This window comes from Tachypleus tridentatus, chromosome 10 (genome assembly GCF_004210375.1).
Source record: "Tachypleus tridentatus isolate NWPU-2018 chromosome 10, ASM421037v1, whole genome shotgun sequence".
Lineage (NCBI taxonomy): Eukaryota > Metazoa > Arthropoda > Merostomata > Xiphosura > Limulidae > Tachypleus > Tachypleus tridentatus.
The window spans coordinates 1945386-1963983 of NC_134834.1; the positions used below are offsets into that span (position 1 = coordinate 1945386).

The following is an 18598-nucleotide window of genomic DNA, read 5'->3' on the forward strand; positions in this document are numbered from 1 at the left end:
TTAAGTATATCTGATGAAACAACTCTCCTGTACATTATACTGTGACAGTGTTAAGTATATCAAATGAATCAACTCTCCTGTACACGATACTGTGACAGTGTTAAGTATATCTAATGACTCAACTCTCCTGTACACGATACTGTGACAGTGTTAAGTATATCTAATGAAACAACTCTCCTGTACATGATACTGTGACAGTGTTAAGTATATCTAATGAAACAACTCTCCTGTACATGATACTGTGACACTGTTAAGTATATCTAATGAAACAACTCTCCTGTTCATGATACTGTGACAGTGTTAAGTATATCTGATGAATCAACTCTCCTGTACATGATACTGTGACAGTGTTAAGTATATCTAATGAAACAAGTCTCCTGTACATGATACTGTGACAGTGTTAAGTATATCTGATGAAACAAGTCTTCTGTACATGATACTGTGACAGTGTTATGTATATTGTACTTAACTGTAATTATAACTTGAATAATCGTTTAATCAGTGTTCTGGTATATCTCCTCTATAGGCTAAGAGCGAACTGGACACGTACTTAGGACGGCACGAGTGGGCCCGCATGCCAGAAGCCCTCCCTCAGAAACCTCGTCGTGAAAGTGCGTCTCAAGTGGACGAATTCTTTGAAGAAAACACAGAGTTCGTACCTAACACCCATCTCGGGGTCGCTATGGTCGGCTACAGTATGTACGGGTCTGCGATTCAAGGCAGTCGGATAAATAACGGGTTTGGTCCCGATATTCGAGGTGGTCAGGCGTCGTACCACCAATATCACCAAACTAATGGCGGTTTGAGCTCGAGTTTTGGGTGTAGTTACGCGAAGACCGACGAAGAAGTATTCGTGAAGCCAGCACCGGTGCCGAGCCCGGAGGTGAAGCCAACAATCTGGGAAGACGTCACAGCACCCATGAAGATGGATCGAGAAGTCGTAGCTATCAAGTGCGAAGCCTTGTCGCCTTGTTCTTTCTTGACTTCCCAGGGTGCTAATAAACAAGAGAAGCTTTCGAACTTGCAAGGAATGACACCCGGTCAGTTTACGGTCCAGATGCCCAGTTCGATGTCATCACCAGATGTTCCTTCGGGAAATAACTTGCAAGGTTACAGGTTTCCACACTATCACCTGTCCAGAGTCTGTATGCCACCTACCCCACCAAACTCGGAACCAGGCAGTCCGTCCACAGAAACGTTCCCCCTGGGTCGACGTACACCCCCTCCGCCTTACCCCCGCTCTTCGCACGGTACTTCTGCTCTTCAAGCTACGTTCATGGGTCACGCCCAGTCGAGTAAGCCTTTCAATCGCAGAAACAATCCAGAACTGGAGAAAAGACGGATACATCATTGTGACTTCCCTGGTAAGTGTTGGTGAATTATGTGGAGCAAAAATAGGTTGACGAATTGAACTATTCTGGGCTTAACATCTTCTTCCAGTAAAGACGTTTTAACAATGACCAGAAGTTGACTCATCACAATATTTCCAATAATTTTTAAAATAAAACTTGTAATAGGAAAAGTTAAACAAAGACAATAATTAATCAATATTAAACCGTATCGATGACTTATTGTGTCTGTAATATCATTTTGTCACTGACATGAAACAGATAAAATATTAATTCTCAAAAAAACAAAAGACATTTCGTCTCTTCAGACTTTTGACAACCAGTATTATTGAAACTATAATTATGAGGAAGACAGAAAGAGATTGGTAGCTTCCCGTGGGAAGGGGGAACACTTCAGAGGCTGAAATAACAGGGAAGTAGCCAGTTAGTTTACATAACGCATCAACGGAACTGTGTTTATATTTAAAGAAACAAAGTTGAAATGAAGACACGTGGACTAGTATTCCTTGTCAGTGTACTGATATTCACAACCAACAGCGTTCATCTTTATTAAAAAATACAAGACAAAAAACTCACGTTTTCTTTGCACCAGGTGTCGTTACTACTGAGTAACATCAGACTTACTATATATTCTGCAAACTCTGTAAACACTAGCCCTGATGATGGTTGATAACTGTGGTACCATAAATAGTCGCTTGTAACCAACAAAAATGTTTTAGCTGTGCAAAAAAGTGGGCCTTTGTGTTTGGTATTTTAATAGTAACATGTCCACATCTTTAAAGATCTACTAACATATTTTACACACTTTATTCAAAGACGTAGTATTCATTTGAAAGTCGGTTTGTCAACCTTAGATCAGTAACAAATACAATGCAATATTGAAGCAAACACATCAGTACAGTTATAAATACATTACAATATTAAAGTGAATTTACGTCAATACAGTACAATATTGAAGTGAACTTTACGTCAGTACAGTACATTATTGAAGTGAACTTTACGTCAGTACAGTACAATATTGAAGTGAACTTTACATCAGTACAGTACAATATTGAAGTGAACTTTACGTCAGTACAGTACAATATTGAAGTGAACTTTACATCAGTACAGTACAATATTGAAGTGAACTTTACGTCAGTAGAGTACAATATTGAAGTGAACTTTACGTCAGTACATTACAATATTGAAGTGTACCTCACGTAAGTACATTTCAATATTGAAGTGAACTTTACATCAGTACAGTACAATATTGAAGTGAACTTTACGTCAGTACAGTACAATATTGAAGTGAACTTTACATCAGTACAGTACAATACTGAAGTGAACCTTACGTCAGTACAGTACAATATTGAAGTGAACTTTACATTAGTACAGTACGATATTGAAGTGAACTTTACATTAGTACAGTACGATATTGAAGTGAACTATACATTAGTACAGTACGATATTGAAGTGAATTTACGTCAATACAGTACAATATTGAAGTGAACTTTACGTCAGTACAGTACATTATGGAAGTGAACTTTACGTCAGTACAGTACAATATTGAAGTGTACCTCACGTAAGTACATTTCAATATTGAAGTGAACTTTACATCAGTACAGTACAATATTGAAGTGAACTTTACATCAGTACAGTACAATACTAAAGTGAACCTTACGTCAGTACAGTACAAAATTGAAGTGAACTTTACGTCAGTAGAGTACAATATTGAAGTGAACTTTACGTCAGTACAGTACAATATTGAAGTGAACTTTACGTCAGTAGAGTACAATATTGAAGTGAACTTTACGTCAGTACAGTACAATATTGAAGTGAACTTTACATCAGTACAGTACAATATTGAAGTGAACTTTACATCAGTACAGTACAATATTTAAGTGAACTTTACATCAGTACAGTACAATATTGAAGTGAACTTTACATCAGTACAGTACAATATTGAAGTGAACTTTACATCAGTACATTACAATACTGAAGTGAACCTTACATCAGTACTGTACAATATTGAAGTGAACTTCACGTCAGTAACTTACAATATTGAGTGAACTTTACATCAGTACAGTACAATATTGAAGTGAACTTTACGTCAGTACATTACAATATTGAAGTGCACTTTACGTCAGTACATTACAATATTAAAGTGCACTTTACGTCAGTATATTACAATACTGAAGTGAACTTTACGTCAGTATATTACAATATTGAAGTGAACTTTACGTCAGTAGAGTACAATATTGAAGTGAACTTTACGTCAGTAGAGTACAATATTGAAGTGAACTCTACGTCAGTACAGTACAATATTGATGTGAACTTTACGTCAGTACAGTACAATATTCAGTGAACTTTCCATCAGTACAATACAATAATGAAGTGAACTATACATTAGTAAAGTACATTATTGAAGTGAACTTTATGTCAGTACATTACAATATTGAAGTGAACTATACGTTAGTACAGTATATTATTGAAGTGAACTTTATGTCAGTACATTACAATATTGAAGTGAACTTTACATCAGTACAGTACAATATTGAAGTGAACTTCACGTCAGTACATTACAATATTGAAGTGAACTTTACATCAGTACAGTACAATATTGAAGTGAAATTTACGTCAGTACAGTAAAATATTGAAGTGAACTTTACATCAGTACATTACAATATTGAAGTGAACTTTACGTCAGTACAGTACAATATTGAAGTGAACTTTACATAAGTATATTACAATATTGAAGTGAACTTTACGTCAGTACAGTACAATATTGAAGTGAACTTTACGTCAGTACAGTACAATATTGAAGTGAACTTTACATCAGTACATTACAATATTGAAGTGAACTTTACGTCAGTACAGTACAATACTGAAGTGAACTTTACGTCAGTACAGCACAATATTGAAGTGAAATTTACGTCAGTACAGTAAAATATTGAAGTGAACTTTACGTCAGTATAGTACAATATTGAGTGAACTTTACGTCAGTACAGTACAATATTGAAGTGAACATTACGTCAGTACAGTACAATATTGAAGTGAATTTTACGTCAGTACATTACAATATTGAAGTGAACTTTACGTCAGTACAGTACAATACTGAAGTGAACTTTACGTCAGTACAGTACAATATTGAAGTGAAATTTACGTCAGTACAGTAAAATATTGAAGTGAACTTTACGTCAGTATAGTACAATATTGAGTGAACTTTACGTCAGTACAGTACAATATTGAAGTGAACATTACGTCAGTACAGTACAATATTGAAGTGAATTTTACGTCAGTACAGTACAATATTGAAGTGAACTTTACTGAGTTACAAAGTTATGTCCACGATAAATACCGTACATTATATATTGAATGTGTCTAGTGTAGTCCTAACAACTTGAGTTACGACGTTAGGTTCACTGTATTCACCGTACTTTGTATACTGAATTGTCTAGTGTAGTTTTAACAACCTGAGTTACGACGTTAGGTTCACTGTATTCACCGTACTTTGTATATTGAATGTGTCTAGTGCAGACCTAACAACCTGAGTTACGACGTTAGGTTCACTGTATTCACCGTACTTTGTATACTGAATGTGTCTAGTGTAGTTTTAACAACCTGAGTTACGACGTTAGGTTCACTGTATTCAACGTACTTTGTATATTGAATGTGTCTAGTGTAGACCTAACAACCTGAGTTACGACGTTAGGTTCACTGTATTCACCGTACTTTGTATATTGAATGTGTCTAGTGTAGTCCTAACAAACTGAATTACGAGATTAGGTTCACTGTATTCACCGTACTTTGTATATTCAATGTGTCTAGTGTAGTTTTAACAACCTGAGTTACAATATTGAAGTGAACTTTACGTCAGTACAGTACAATATTGAAGTGAACTTTACGTCAGTACAGTACAATATTGAAGTGAACTTTACATCAGTACAGTACAATACTAAAGTGAACCTTACGTCAGTACAGTACAAAATTGAAGTGAACTTTACGTCAGTAGAGTACAATATTGAAGTGAACTTTACGTCAGTACAGTACAATATTGAAGTGAACTTTACGTCAGTAGAGTACAATATTGAAGTGAACTTTACGTCAGTACAGTACAATATTGAAGTGAACTTTACATCAGTACAGTACAATATTGAAGTGAACTTTACATCAGTACAGTACAATATTTAAGTGAACTTTACATCAGTACAGTACAATATTGAAGTGAACTTTACATCAGTACAGTACAATATTGAAGTTAACTTTACATCAGTACATTACAATACTGAAGTGAACCTTACATCAGTACTGTACAATATTGAAGTGAACTTTACATCAGTACTGTACAATATTGAAGTGAACTTTACATCAGTACAGTACAATATTGAAATGAACTTCACGTCAGTAACTTACAATATTGAGTGAACTTTACATCAGTACAGTACAATATTGAAGTGAACTTTACGTCAGTACATTACAATATTGAAGTGCACTTTACGTCAGTACATTACAATATTAAAGTGCACTTTACGTCAGTATATTACAATACTGAAGTGAACTTTACGTCAGTATATTACAATATTGAAGTGAACTTTACGTCAGTAGAGTACAATATTGAAGTGAACTTTACGTCAGTACAGTACAATATTGATGTGAACTTTACGTCAGTACAGTACAATATTCAGTGAACTTTACATCAGTACAATACAATAATGAAGTGAACTATACATTAGTAAAGTACATTATTGAAGTGAACTTTATGTCAGTACATTACAATATTGAAGTGAACTATACGTTAGTACAGTACAATATTGAAGTGAACTTTACGTCAGTACATTACAATTTTGAAGTGAACTTTACGTCAGTACAGTACAATATTGAAGTGAACTTTACATAAGTATATTACAATATTGAAGTGAACTTTACGTCAGTACAGTACAATATTGAAGTGAACTTTACGTCAGTACAGTACAATATTGAAGTGAACTTTACATCATTACATTACAATATTGAAGTGAACTTTACGTCAGTACAGTACAATACTGAAGTGAACTTTACGTCAGTACAGTACAATATTGAAGTGAAATTTACGTCAGTACAGTAAAATATTGAAGTGAACTTTACGTCAGTATAGTACAATATTGAGTGAACTTTACGTCAGTACAGTACAATATTGAAGTGAACATTACGTCAGTACAGTACAATATTGAAGTGAATTTTACGTCAGTACAGTACAATATTGAAGTGAACATTACGTCAGTACAGTACAATATTGAAGTGAATTTTACGTCAGTACAGTACAATATTGAAGTGAACTTTACTGAGTTACAAAGTTATGTCCACGATAAATACCGTACATTATATATTGAATGTGTCTAGTGTAGTCCTAACAACTTGAGTTACGACGTTAGGTTCACTGTATTCACCGTACTTTGTATACTGAATGTGTCTAGTGTAGTTTTAACAACCTGAGTTACGACGTTAGGTTCACTGAATTCACCGTACTTTGTATATTGAATGTGTCTAGTGTAGATCTAACAACCTGAGTTACGACGTTAGGTTCACTGTATTCACCGTACTTTGTATACTGAATGTGTCTAGTGTAGTTTTAACAACCTGAGTTACGACGTTAGGTTCACTGTATTCACCGTACTTTGTATATTGAATGTGTCTAGTGTAGTCCTAACAAACTGAATTACGAGGTTAGAATCACTGTATTCACCGTACTTTGTATATTCAATGTGTCTAGTGTAGTTTTAACAACCTGAGTTACAATATTGAAGAGAACTTTACGTCAGAACAGTACAATATTGAAGTGAACTTTACGTCAGTACACTACAATATTGAAGTGAACTTTACATCAGTACAGTACAATACTAAAGTGAACCTTACGTCAGTACAGTACAAAATTGAAGTGAACTTTACGTCAGTAGAGTACAATATTGAAGTGAACTTTACGTCAGTAGAGTACAATATTGAAGTGAACTTTACGTCAGTACAGTACAATATTGAAGTGAACTTTACATCAGTACAGTACAATATTGAAGTGAACTTTACGTCAGTACAGTACAATATTGAAGTGAACTTTACATCAGTACAGTACAATATTGAAGTGAACCTTTCGTCAGTACACTAACAAGTAGAGTACAATATTGAAGTGAACTTTACGTCAGTACACTAACAAGTAGAGTACAATATTGAAGTGAACCTTACGTCAGTACAGTAACTAGTAGAGTACAATATTGAAGTGGACCTTACGTCAGTACACTAACAAGTAGAGTACAATATTGAAGTGGACCTTACGTCAGTACAGTAACAAGTACAGTGCAATCTTAAAGTGAATCTTACGTCAGTACAGTAACAAGTACAGTGCAATCTTAAAGTGAACCTTACGTCAATACACTAACAAGTACAGTGCAATATTGAAGTGAACTTTACGTCAGTACAGTAACAAGTAGAGTACAATATTGAAGTGAACCTTACGTCAGTACACTAACAAGTAGAGTACAATATTGAAGTGAACCTTACGTCAGTACAGTAACTAGTAGAGTACAATATTGAAGTGAACCTTACGTCAGTACAGTAACAAGTACAGTGCAATCTTAAAGTGAATCTTTCGTCAATACAGTAACAAGTACAGTGCAATCTTAAAGTGAACCTTACGTCAGTACACTAACAAGTACAGTGCAATATTGAAGTGAACTTTACGTCAGTACAGTAACAAGTAGAGTACAATATTGAAGTGAACTTTACGTCAGTACAGTACAATATTGAAGTGAACTTTACGTCAGTACAGTACAATATTAAAGTGAACTTTACGTCAGTACAGTACAATATTGAAGTGAACTTTACATCAGTACAGTACAATATTGATGTGAACTTTACGTCAGTACAGTACAATATTGAAGTGAACTTTACATCAGTACAGTACAATACTGAAGTGAACCTTACGTCAGTACAGTACAAAATTGAAGTGAACTATACATTAGTAAAGTACATTATTGAAGTGAACTTTATGTCAGTACATTACAATATTGAAGTGAACTATACGTTAGTACAGTACATTATTGAAGTGAACTTTATGTCAATACATTACAATATTGAAGTGAACTTTACATCAGTACAGTACAATATTGAAGTGAACTTCACGTCAGTACATTACAATATTGAAGTGAACTTTACGTCAGTACAGTACAATATTGAAGTGAACTTTACATAAGTACATTACAATATTGAAGTGAACTATACGTTAGTTCAGTACATTATTGAAGTGAACTTTATGTCAGTACATTACAATATTGAAGTGAACTTTACATCAGTACAGTACAATATTGAAGTGAACTTTACGTCAGTACATTACAATATTGAAGTGAACTTTACGTCAGTACAGTACAATATTGAAGTGAACTTTACATAAGTATATTACAATATTGAAGTGAACTTTACGTCAGTACAGTACAATATTGAAGTGAACTTTACGTCAGTACAGTACAATATTGAAGTGAACTTTACATCAGTACATTACAATATTGAAGTGAACTTTACGTCAGTACAGTACAATATTGAAGTGAAATTTACGTCAGTACAGTAAAATATTGAAGTGAACTTTACGTCAGTATAGTACAATATTGAGTGAACTTTACGTCAGTACAGTACAATATTGAAGTGAACATTACGTCAGTACAGTACAATATTGAAGTGAATTTTACGTCAGTACAGTACAATATTGAAGTGAACTTTACTGAGTTACAAAGTTATGTCCACGATAAATACCGTACATTATATATTGAATGTGTCTAGTGTAGTCCTAACAACTTGAGTTACGACGTTAGGTTCACTGTATTCACCGTACTTTGTATACTGAATGTGTCTAGTGTAGTTTTAACAACCTGAGTTACGACGTTAGGTTCACTGTATTCACCGTACTTTGTATATTGAATGTGTCTAGTGCAGACCTAACAACCTGAGTTACGACGTTAGGTTCACTGTATTCACCGTACTTTGTATACTGAATGTGTCTAGTGTAGTTTTAACAACCTGAGTTACGACGTTAGGTTCACTGTATTCACCGTACTTTGTATATTGAATGTGTCTAGTGTAGACCTAACAAACTGAATTACGAGGTTAGGTTCACTGTATTCACCGTACTTTGTATATTCAATGTGTCTAGTGTAGTTTTAACAACCTGAGTTACAATATTGAAGTGAACTTTACGTCAGAACAGTACAATATTGAAGTGAACTTTACGTGAGTACAGTACAATATTGAAGTGAACTTTACGTCAGTACAGTACAATATTGAAGTGAACTTTACATCAGTACAGTACAATACTAAAGTGAACCTTACGTCAGTACAGTACAAAATTGAAGTGAACTTTACGTCAGTAGAGTACAATATTGAAGTGAACTTTACGTCAGTACAGTACAATATTGAAGTGAACTTTACGTCAGTACAGTACAATATTGAAGTGAACTTTACATCAGTACAGTACAATATTGAAGTGAACTTTACATCAGTACAGTACAATATTTAAGTGAACTTTACATCAGTACAGTACAATATTGAAGTGAACTTTACATCAGTACAGTACAATACTGAAGTGAACCTTACATCAGTACTGTACAATATTGAAGTGAACTTTACATCAGTACTGTACAATATTGAAGTGAACTTTACATCAGTACAGTACAATATTGAAGTGAACTTCACGTCAGTAACTTACAATATTGAGTGAACTTTACATCAGTACAGTACAATATTGAAGTGAACTTTACGTCAGTACAGTACAATATTGAAGTGAACTTTACATCAGTACAGTACAATATTGAAGTGAACCTTTCGTCAGTACACTAACAAGTAGAGTACAATATTGAAGTGAACCTTACGTCAGTACACTAACAAGTAGAGTACAATATTGAAGTGAACCTTACGTCAGTACAGTAACTAGTAGAGTACAATATTGAAGTGGACCTTACGTCAGTACACTAACAAGTAGAGTACAATATTGAAGTGGACCTTACGTCAGTACAGTAACAAGTACAGTGCAATCTTAAAGTGAATCTTACGTCAGTACAGTAACAAGTACAGTGCAATCTTAAAGTGAACCTTACGTCAATACACTAACAAGTACAGTGCAATATTGAAGTGAACTTTACGTCAGTACAGTAACAAGTAGAGTACAATATTGAAGTGAACCTTACGTCAGTACACTAACAAGTAGAGTACAATATTGAAGTGAACCTTACGTCAGTACAGTAACTAGTAGAGTACAATATTGAAGTGGACCTTACGTCAGTACACTAACAAGTAGAGTACAATATTGAAGTGAACCTTACGTCAGTACAGTAACAAGTACAGTGCAATCTTAAAGTGAATCTTTCGTCAGTACAGTAACAAGTACAGTGCAATCTTAAAGTGAACCTTACGTCAGTACACTAACAAGTACAGTGCAATATTGAAGTGAACTTTACGTCAGTATAGTAACAAGTAGAGTACAATATTGAAGTGAACTTTACGTCAGTACAGTACAATATTGAAGTGAACTTTACATAAGTATATTACAATATTGAAGTGAACTTTACGTCAGTACAGTACAATATTTAAGTGATCTTTACGTCAGTACAGTACAATATTAAAGTGAACTTTACGTCAGTACAGTACAATATTGAAGTGAACTTTACATCAGTACAGTACAATATTGATGTGAACTTTACGTCAGTACAGTACAATATTGAAGTGAACTTTACATCAGTACAGTACAATACTGAAGTGAACCTTACGTCAGTACAGTACAAAATTGAAGTGAACTTTACATTAGTACAGTACGATATTGATGTGAACTTTACGTCAGTACAGTACAATATTGAAGTGAACTTTACGTCAGTACAGTACAATATTGAAGTGAACTTTACGTCAGTACAGTACAATATTCAGTGAAGTTTACATCAGTACAATACAATAATGAAGTGAACTATACATTAGTAAAGTACATTATTGAAGTGAACTTTATGTCAGTACATTACAATATTGAAGTGAACTATACGTTAGTACAGTACATTATTGAAGTGAACTTTATGTCAGTACATTACAATATTGAAGTGAACTTTACATCAGTACAGTACAATATTGAAGTGAACTTTACGTCAGTACAGTACAATATTGAAGTGAACTTTACGTCAGTACAGTACAATATTGAAGTGAACTTTACATCAGTACATTACAATATTGAAGTGAACTTTACGTCAGTACAGTACAATACTGAAGTGAACTTTACGTCAGTACAGTACAATATTGAAGTGAAATTTACGTCAGTACAGTAAAATATTGAAGTGAACTTTACGTCAGTATAGTACAATATTGAGTGAACTTTACGTCAGTACAGTACAATATTGAAGTGAACTTTACTGAGTTACAAAGTTATGTCCACGATAAATACCGTACATTATATATTGAATGTGTCTAGTGTAGTCCTAACAACTTGAGTTACGACGTTAGGTTCACTGTATTCACCGTACTTTGTATAGTGAATGTGTCTAGTGTAGTTTTAACAACCTGAGTTACGACGTTAGATTCACTGTATTCACCGTACTTTGTATATTGAATGTGTCTAGTGCAGACCTAACAACCTGAGTTACGACGTTAGGTTCACTGTATTCACCGTACTTTGTATACTGAATGTGTCTAGTGTAGTTTTAACAACCTGAGTTACGACGTTAGGTTCACTGTATTCACCGTTCTTTGTATATTGAATGTGTCTAGTGTAGACCTAACAACCTGAGTTACGACGTTAGGTTCACTGTATTCACCGTACTTTGTATACTGAATGTGTCTATTGTCGTCTTAACAACCTGAATTACGACGTTAGGTTCACTGTATTCACCGTACTTTGTATATTGAATGTGTCTAGTGTAGTCCTAACAACCTGAGTTACGACGTTAGGTTCACTGTATTCACCGTACTTTGTATATTGAATGTGTGTAGTGTAGTCCTAAGAACCTGAGTTACGACGTTATGTTCACTGTATTCACCGTACTTTGTATATTGAATGTGTGTAGTGTAGTCCTAACAACCTGAGTTACGACGTTATGTTCACTGTATTCACCGTACTTTGTATATTGTATGTGTGTAGTGTAGCCCTAACAACCTGAGTTACGACGTTAGGTTCACTGTATTCACCGTACTTTGTATATTGAATGTGTCTATTGTAGTCCTAAGTACTTGAGTTACGACGTTAGGTTCACTGTATTCACCGTACTTTGTATATTTAATGTGTCTAGTGTAGTTTTAACAACCTGAGTTACGACGTTAGGTTCACTGTATTCACCGTACTTTGTATATTGTATGTGTGTAGTGTAGCCCTAACAACCTGAGTTACGACGTTAGGTTCACTGTATTCACCGTACTTTGTATATTTAATGTGTCTAGTGTAGTTTTAAGAATCTCACTTACGACGATAGATGTCACATAATCTACGTTTGAATGAATTATTTTCAGAAGTTTATTTATTTATTCAGTCGTGTGATGTGTTGCTCTCTCCACATTGACAGATAGAAAATCAAATTGGAAAGAGAAAGAACTGATAAGAGAAAACTCACAAACATAGTGGTGCTGGTTGTAAGACTTGTTTGTTTTTACTGTTATGTTATTAAACTGTGTTCCATGGCCCCAATTACGGTCTATCTAATACACCAGAGGGCGGCCGTAAGAGAGAGCAGGTTTTGTTCGCGTGCATTGCTTGAATAGGTTCAATGTGTAACTGCTTCATAAAGCTTATCTTTAAAACCTTACTATAGAGTTATGAAGCCCATTATAGAGTCAGAAGATTCTCAAGATAACTCCACAGTTTCTCTACCCCCGTGTAATAAAAGTTGACAAAGACAACCGCCAGCCTTCTAGATTATACTTCACTAGTCTACACTGTGCTGACATCTAACGTTAACAATGTTATTTTACTCGTGAGGTTTTTCAAACTTTGAATTCAAAACAAAACTTACGATGCAATATATATAAACGTATATATTTATGTCCTGACGTTCGTAAGTGGATTGTATTTCTCTTTGGTTTTCCAAGCTCATTATAAAGTCTGATAAAAATAATAACATTTACTCTGAATAACCGATGTCAGGAATATTAAGATGTAAGTTTCAACGTGGTCTACAACTGTAAATATTATTACACAACGTTGTTAATGTAGTTTACAGCTGTAAATATTAAAATTATTACACAACGTTGTTAGTGTAGTTTACAGCTGTAAATATTAAAATTATTACACAACGTTGTTAGTGTAGTTTACAGCTGTAAATATTAAAATTATTACACAACGTTGTTATTGTAGTTTACCTCTGTAAATATTAAAATTATTACACAACGTTGTTAGTGTAGTTTACCTCTGTAAATATTAAAATTATTACACAACGTTGTTAGTGTAGTTTACAGCTGTAAATATTAAAATTATTACACAACGTTGTTAGTGTAGTTTACAGCTGTAAATATTAAAATTATTACACAACGTTGTTAGTGTAGTTTACAGCTGTAAATATTAAAATTATTACACAACGTTGTTAGTGTAGTTTACCTCTGTAAATATTAAAATTATTATACAACGTTGTTAGTGTAGTTTACAGCTTTAAATATTAAAATTATTACACAAAGCTGTTAGTGTAGTTTACAGCTGTAAATATTAAAATTATTACACAACACTGTTAGTGTAGTTTACAGCTGTAAATATTAAAATTATTATAGAACGTTGTTAGTGTAGTTTACAACTGTAAATATTAAAATTATTACACAACGTTGTTTGTGTAGCTTACAGGCGTAAATATTAAAACTATTACAAAACGTTGCTAGTGTAATTTACAGCTGCTAATGTTAAAAGTATTACACAACGTTGCTAGTGTAATTTACAGCTGTTAATATTAAGAGTATTACACAACGTTGCTAGTGTAATTTACAGCTGTTAATATTAAATGTATTACACAACGTTGTTAGTGTAATTTACAGCTGTTAATATTAAAAGTATTACACAACGTTGTTAGTGTAATTTACAGCTGTTAATATTAAAATATTATTCAGTGTTGTTAGTGTAGTTTATAAATACCTTATGTATCTTTTATTTGTTACAATATTTATGTTTTATTTGTTACAATATGTATGTTTTATTTGTTACAATATTTATGTTTTATTTGTTACAATATGTATGTTTTATTTGTTACAATATGTATGTTTTATTTGTTACAATATGTATGTTTTATTTGTTACAATATGTATGTTTTATTTGTTATAATATGTATGTTTTATTTGTTACAATATGTATGTTTTATTTGTTACCTTATGTATGTTTTATTTGTTACAATATGTATGTTTTATTTGTTACCTTATGTATGTTTTATTTGTTACAATATGTATGTTTTATTTGTTACAATATGTATGTTTTATTTGTTACAATATGTATGTTTTATTTGTTACAATATGTATCTTTTATTTGTTACAATATGTATCTTTTATTTGTTACCTTATGTATGTTTTATTTGTTACAATATGTATCTTTTATTTGTTACAATATGTATGTTTTATTTGTTACAATATGTATGTTTTATTTGTTACAATATGTATGTTTTATTTGTTACAATATGTATGTTTTATTTGTTACCTTATGTATGTTTTATTTGTTACCTTATGTATGTTTTATTTGTTACAATATGTATGTTTTATTTGTTACAATATGTATGTTTTATTTGTTATAATATGTATGTTTTATTTGTTACAATATGTATGTTTTATTTGTTACCTTATGTATGTTTTATTTGTTACAATGTGTATGTTTTATTTGTTACCTTATGTATGTTTTATTTGTTACAATATGTATGTTTTATTTGTTACAATATGTATCTTTTATTTGTTACAATATGTATCTTTTATTTGTTACAATATGTATGTTTTATTTGTTACCTTATGTATGTTTTATTTGTTACAATATGTATGTTTTATTTGTTACAATATGTATGTTTTATTTGTTACCTTATGTATGTTTTATTTGTTACAATATGTATGTTTTATTTGTTACAATATGTATGTTTTATTTGTTACCTTATGTATGTTTTATTTGTTACAATAGGTATGTTTTATTTGTTACCTTATGTATGTTTTATTTGTTACAATATTCTCCAGTCTGGTTTTGGAACTCTAACACAAGTTATTTCTACTTAGTTTCATGTTTTCATGTTTACAGTGTACACAAACATTCTGTGTGTTGTATAAACTTTGTTTTCATGTTTACAGTGTACACAAACATTCTGTGTGTTGTATAAACTTTGTTTTCATGTTTACAGTGTACACAAACATTCTGTGTGTTGTATAAACTTTGTTTTCATGTTTACAGTGTACACAAACATTCCGTGTGTTGTATAAACTTTGTTTTCATGTTTACAGTCTACAGAAACATTCTATGTGTTGTATAAACTTTGTTTTCATGTTTACAGTGTACACAAACATTCTGTGTGTTGTATAAACTTTGTTTTCAGGTTTACAGTCTACACAAACATTCTATGTGTTGTATAAACTTTGTTTTCATGCTTACAGTGTACACAAACATTCTGTGTGTTGTATAAACTTTGTTTTCATGTTTACAGTCTACTCAAACATTCTATGTGTTGTATAAACTTTGTTTTCATGTTTATAGTGTACACAAACATTCTGTGTGTTGTATAAACTTTGTTTTCATGTTTACAGTGTACACAAACATTCTGTGTGTTGTATAAACTTTGTTTTCATGTTTACAGTGTACACAAACATTCTGTGTGTTGTATAAACTTTGTTTTCATGTTTACAGTGTACACAAACATTCTATGTGTTGTATAAACTTTGTTTTCATGTTTACAGTGTACACAAACATTCTGTGTGTTGTATAAACTTTGTTTTCATGTTTACAGTGTACACAAACATTCTATGTGTTGTATAAACTTTGTTTTCATGTTTAAAGTGTACACAAACATTCTGTGTGTTGTATAAACTTTGTTTTCATGTTTACAGTGTACACAAACATTCTATGTGTTGTATAAACTTTGTTTTCATGTTTACAGTCTACACAAACATTCTATGTGTTGTATAAACTTTGTTTTCATGTTTACAGTGTACACAAACATTCTGTGTGTTGTATAAACTTTGTTTTCATGTTTACAGTGTACACAAACATTCTGTGTGTTGTATAAACTTTGTTTTCATTTTTACAGTGTACACAAACATTCTATGTGTTGTATAAACTTTGTTTTCATGTTTACAGTGTACACAAACATTCTGTGTGTTGTATAAACTTTGTTTTCATGTTTACAGTGTACACAAACATTCTATGTGTTGTATAAACTTTGTTTTCATGTTTACAGTGTACACAAACATTCTATGTGTTGTATAATCTTCTTATTGTTTATACTTTGTGTTTTCAGGTTGCATTAAGGTTTATACGAAAAGCAGTCATTTGAAAGCACATCAACGTATCCACACAGGTAGGTAGCTTGAAATAAGTTAGTGTCACACAGGTAGGTAGCTTGAAATTAGTTAGTGTCACACAGGTAGGTAGCTTGAAATTAGTGTTAAGACAAGTTGTTACAGTAAACACAGAATTAGATAAATAACATTCCCTCCCTACTGTCTTCTGTTGTAGGGTCAAAACATGTTTCTGTTGACAGTAATAGGTGAAAGAATAATTAATGTTCATGGTTAGATATCTTATATTTCTTACAATCGTTATCTTGGAACTCATAGGTGGCGTGGATTGAATATGAGTTTGATGGTCAAAGGTTTGGTTCGTTTGTTCAAATTAATTTTTGTAATATCTATTTCCTATAGTTTATATTTCTTAGAACACAATAGCCGTTGAAAATGCTAATATTCTGACGAATTAAGTTCACGTGTCTAACTCATAACGTTTCTGATAAGAACGGTTCAGTTAATATACTTTTAACTAATAGCATCAGTTTGGAAGAAAAATAGAAACTTACAAAAGAACATTTATGTACTAATGCCTTTAATTTTAGGGTTAACTTTAGGCTGTGTTTTAGGTGAGCCAGAATAAACCAACCTCATAATTTTCTTAATAAATAAATATTCGAAATATTCTTATAAATAAACAATAATCAAAACTCATGTTTTCTATCTCTTGTTGGGCGTAGGCGTGGCTCAATGGTTAGTGTGCCCGAACTATGAAACTTCTTAGAGTTCACGGTCCGCGTGTCATCCCCGCAAAATGTGTATGTGTCATAAGAGTTATGGTCAGATTTCACTAATAATTCCGATAATAGCAGTCATACAGTTGGTGGATAACGTTGAACATGTGCCTTCCTTCTAGTCTGTCTGATGAAAATTAAAGACAGCTGTGAAAAGATAATCCTTTGGGTTGTTTTGTACGAAACTTTTGAAACGGTTGTGGAATTCAATGCTTGAGAAAAACCTTTCATTTATAACACTCACAAAAATAATCGATTTTACATTTTTATATCTGCCTTAACCTGATAATAGAAATAGCTAACTTACCTTCGGACTGTCTGTTTGAACCTAATAAAATGTTTGTAATTCTCCACCACCAAAAGAAACAATTTGTACTAGCAGTGTTAGTTTCGCTAGTTATACGTGTACAGCAGACAAAATTACTGATTATTTGTGACTAGCTGGTTAGTTTATCATCAGTACAGTAAACATGTTGTACAGTATGCTTTACATTTTGTTTTTATGTTACTACAACTTTATCGGCGTACGATTGTAAAGTATTGTACTTGATGTCTTGTATCATTCCCTACAGTTCATCCAAGTTGTTGTTTTTCTACGTCTGACTATCAGACAAGTCCTTAATATTATTTATATCTAGACACTGTGCAGGTCAAATCAGAGTTATGACTGTGTCATTGGACAACGTGTCCTTTAATCACACTATTTACTTTGTGATTTGGATTACTTTCTGTTTGAAGGAGAAAACAAGATCTAAAGATCCCGAGATAATGCTTTGATGGATAAGTATGTGCCTGTGCCTGGCAGCAGTCAGGGTGTCATCAGTTCTCTGTTTACATCTCGAACACCACAGATGAATTCCACGCTTGTGTTATTCACTCAACACGCTTTATTTAATGTGTTATACTCCCCTCTATACCATGTAACAAACTATTTTTGATTCTTCTGGATTTCGCTCCAACTGTCAAAGAGTACCTCTCATGTTTCCTCTTCTCTTCTTTGAAGGCTGATTACAATTACAGTATTTTGATTTAGTTATCTTAATCAAGCGATAG

The 18598-nt window shown here is 32.7% G+C and overlaps 1 protein-coding gene across 2 annotated transcripts in view; it reads left to right on the top strand.

Moving 5' to 3' along the window:
- The window catches only part of LOC143228626 (uncharacterized), a 123919-nt gene that overhangs the window by 40575 nt on the left and 64746 nt on the right, over positions 1-18598 (top strand). For both annotated transcript variants that reach the window (XM_076459854.1, XM_076459853.1), the window contains exons 2-3: positions 527-1364; positions 16766-16825. In XM_076459854.1, coding sequence (XP_076315969.1) covers positions 527-1364; positions 16766-16825 — 898 coding nt within the window. The remainder of the gene's footprint in view (positions 1-526; positions 1365-16765; positions 16826-18598) is intronic.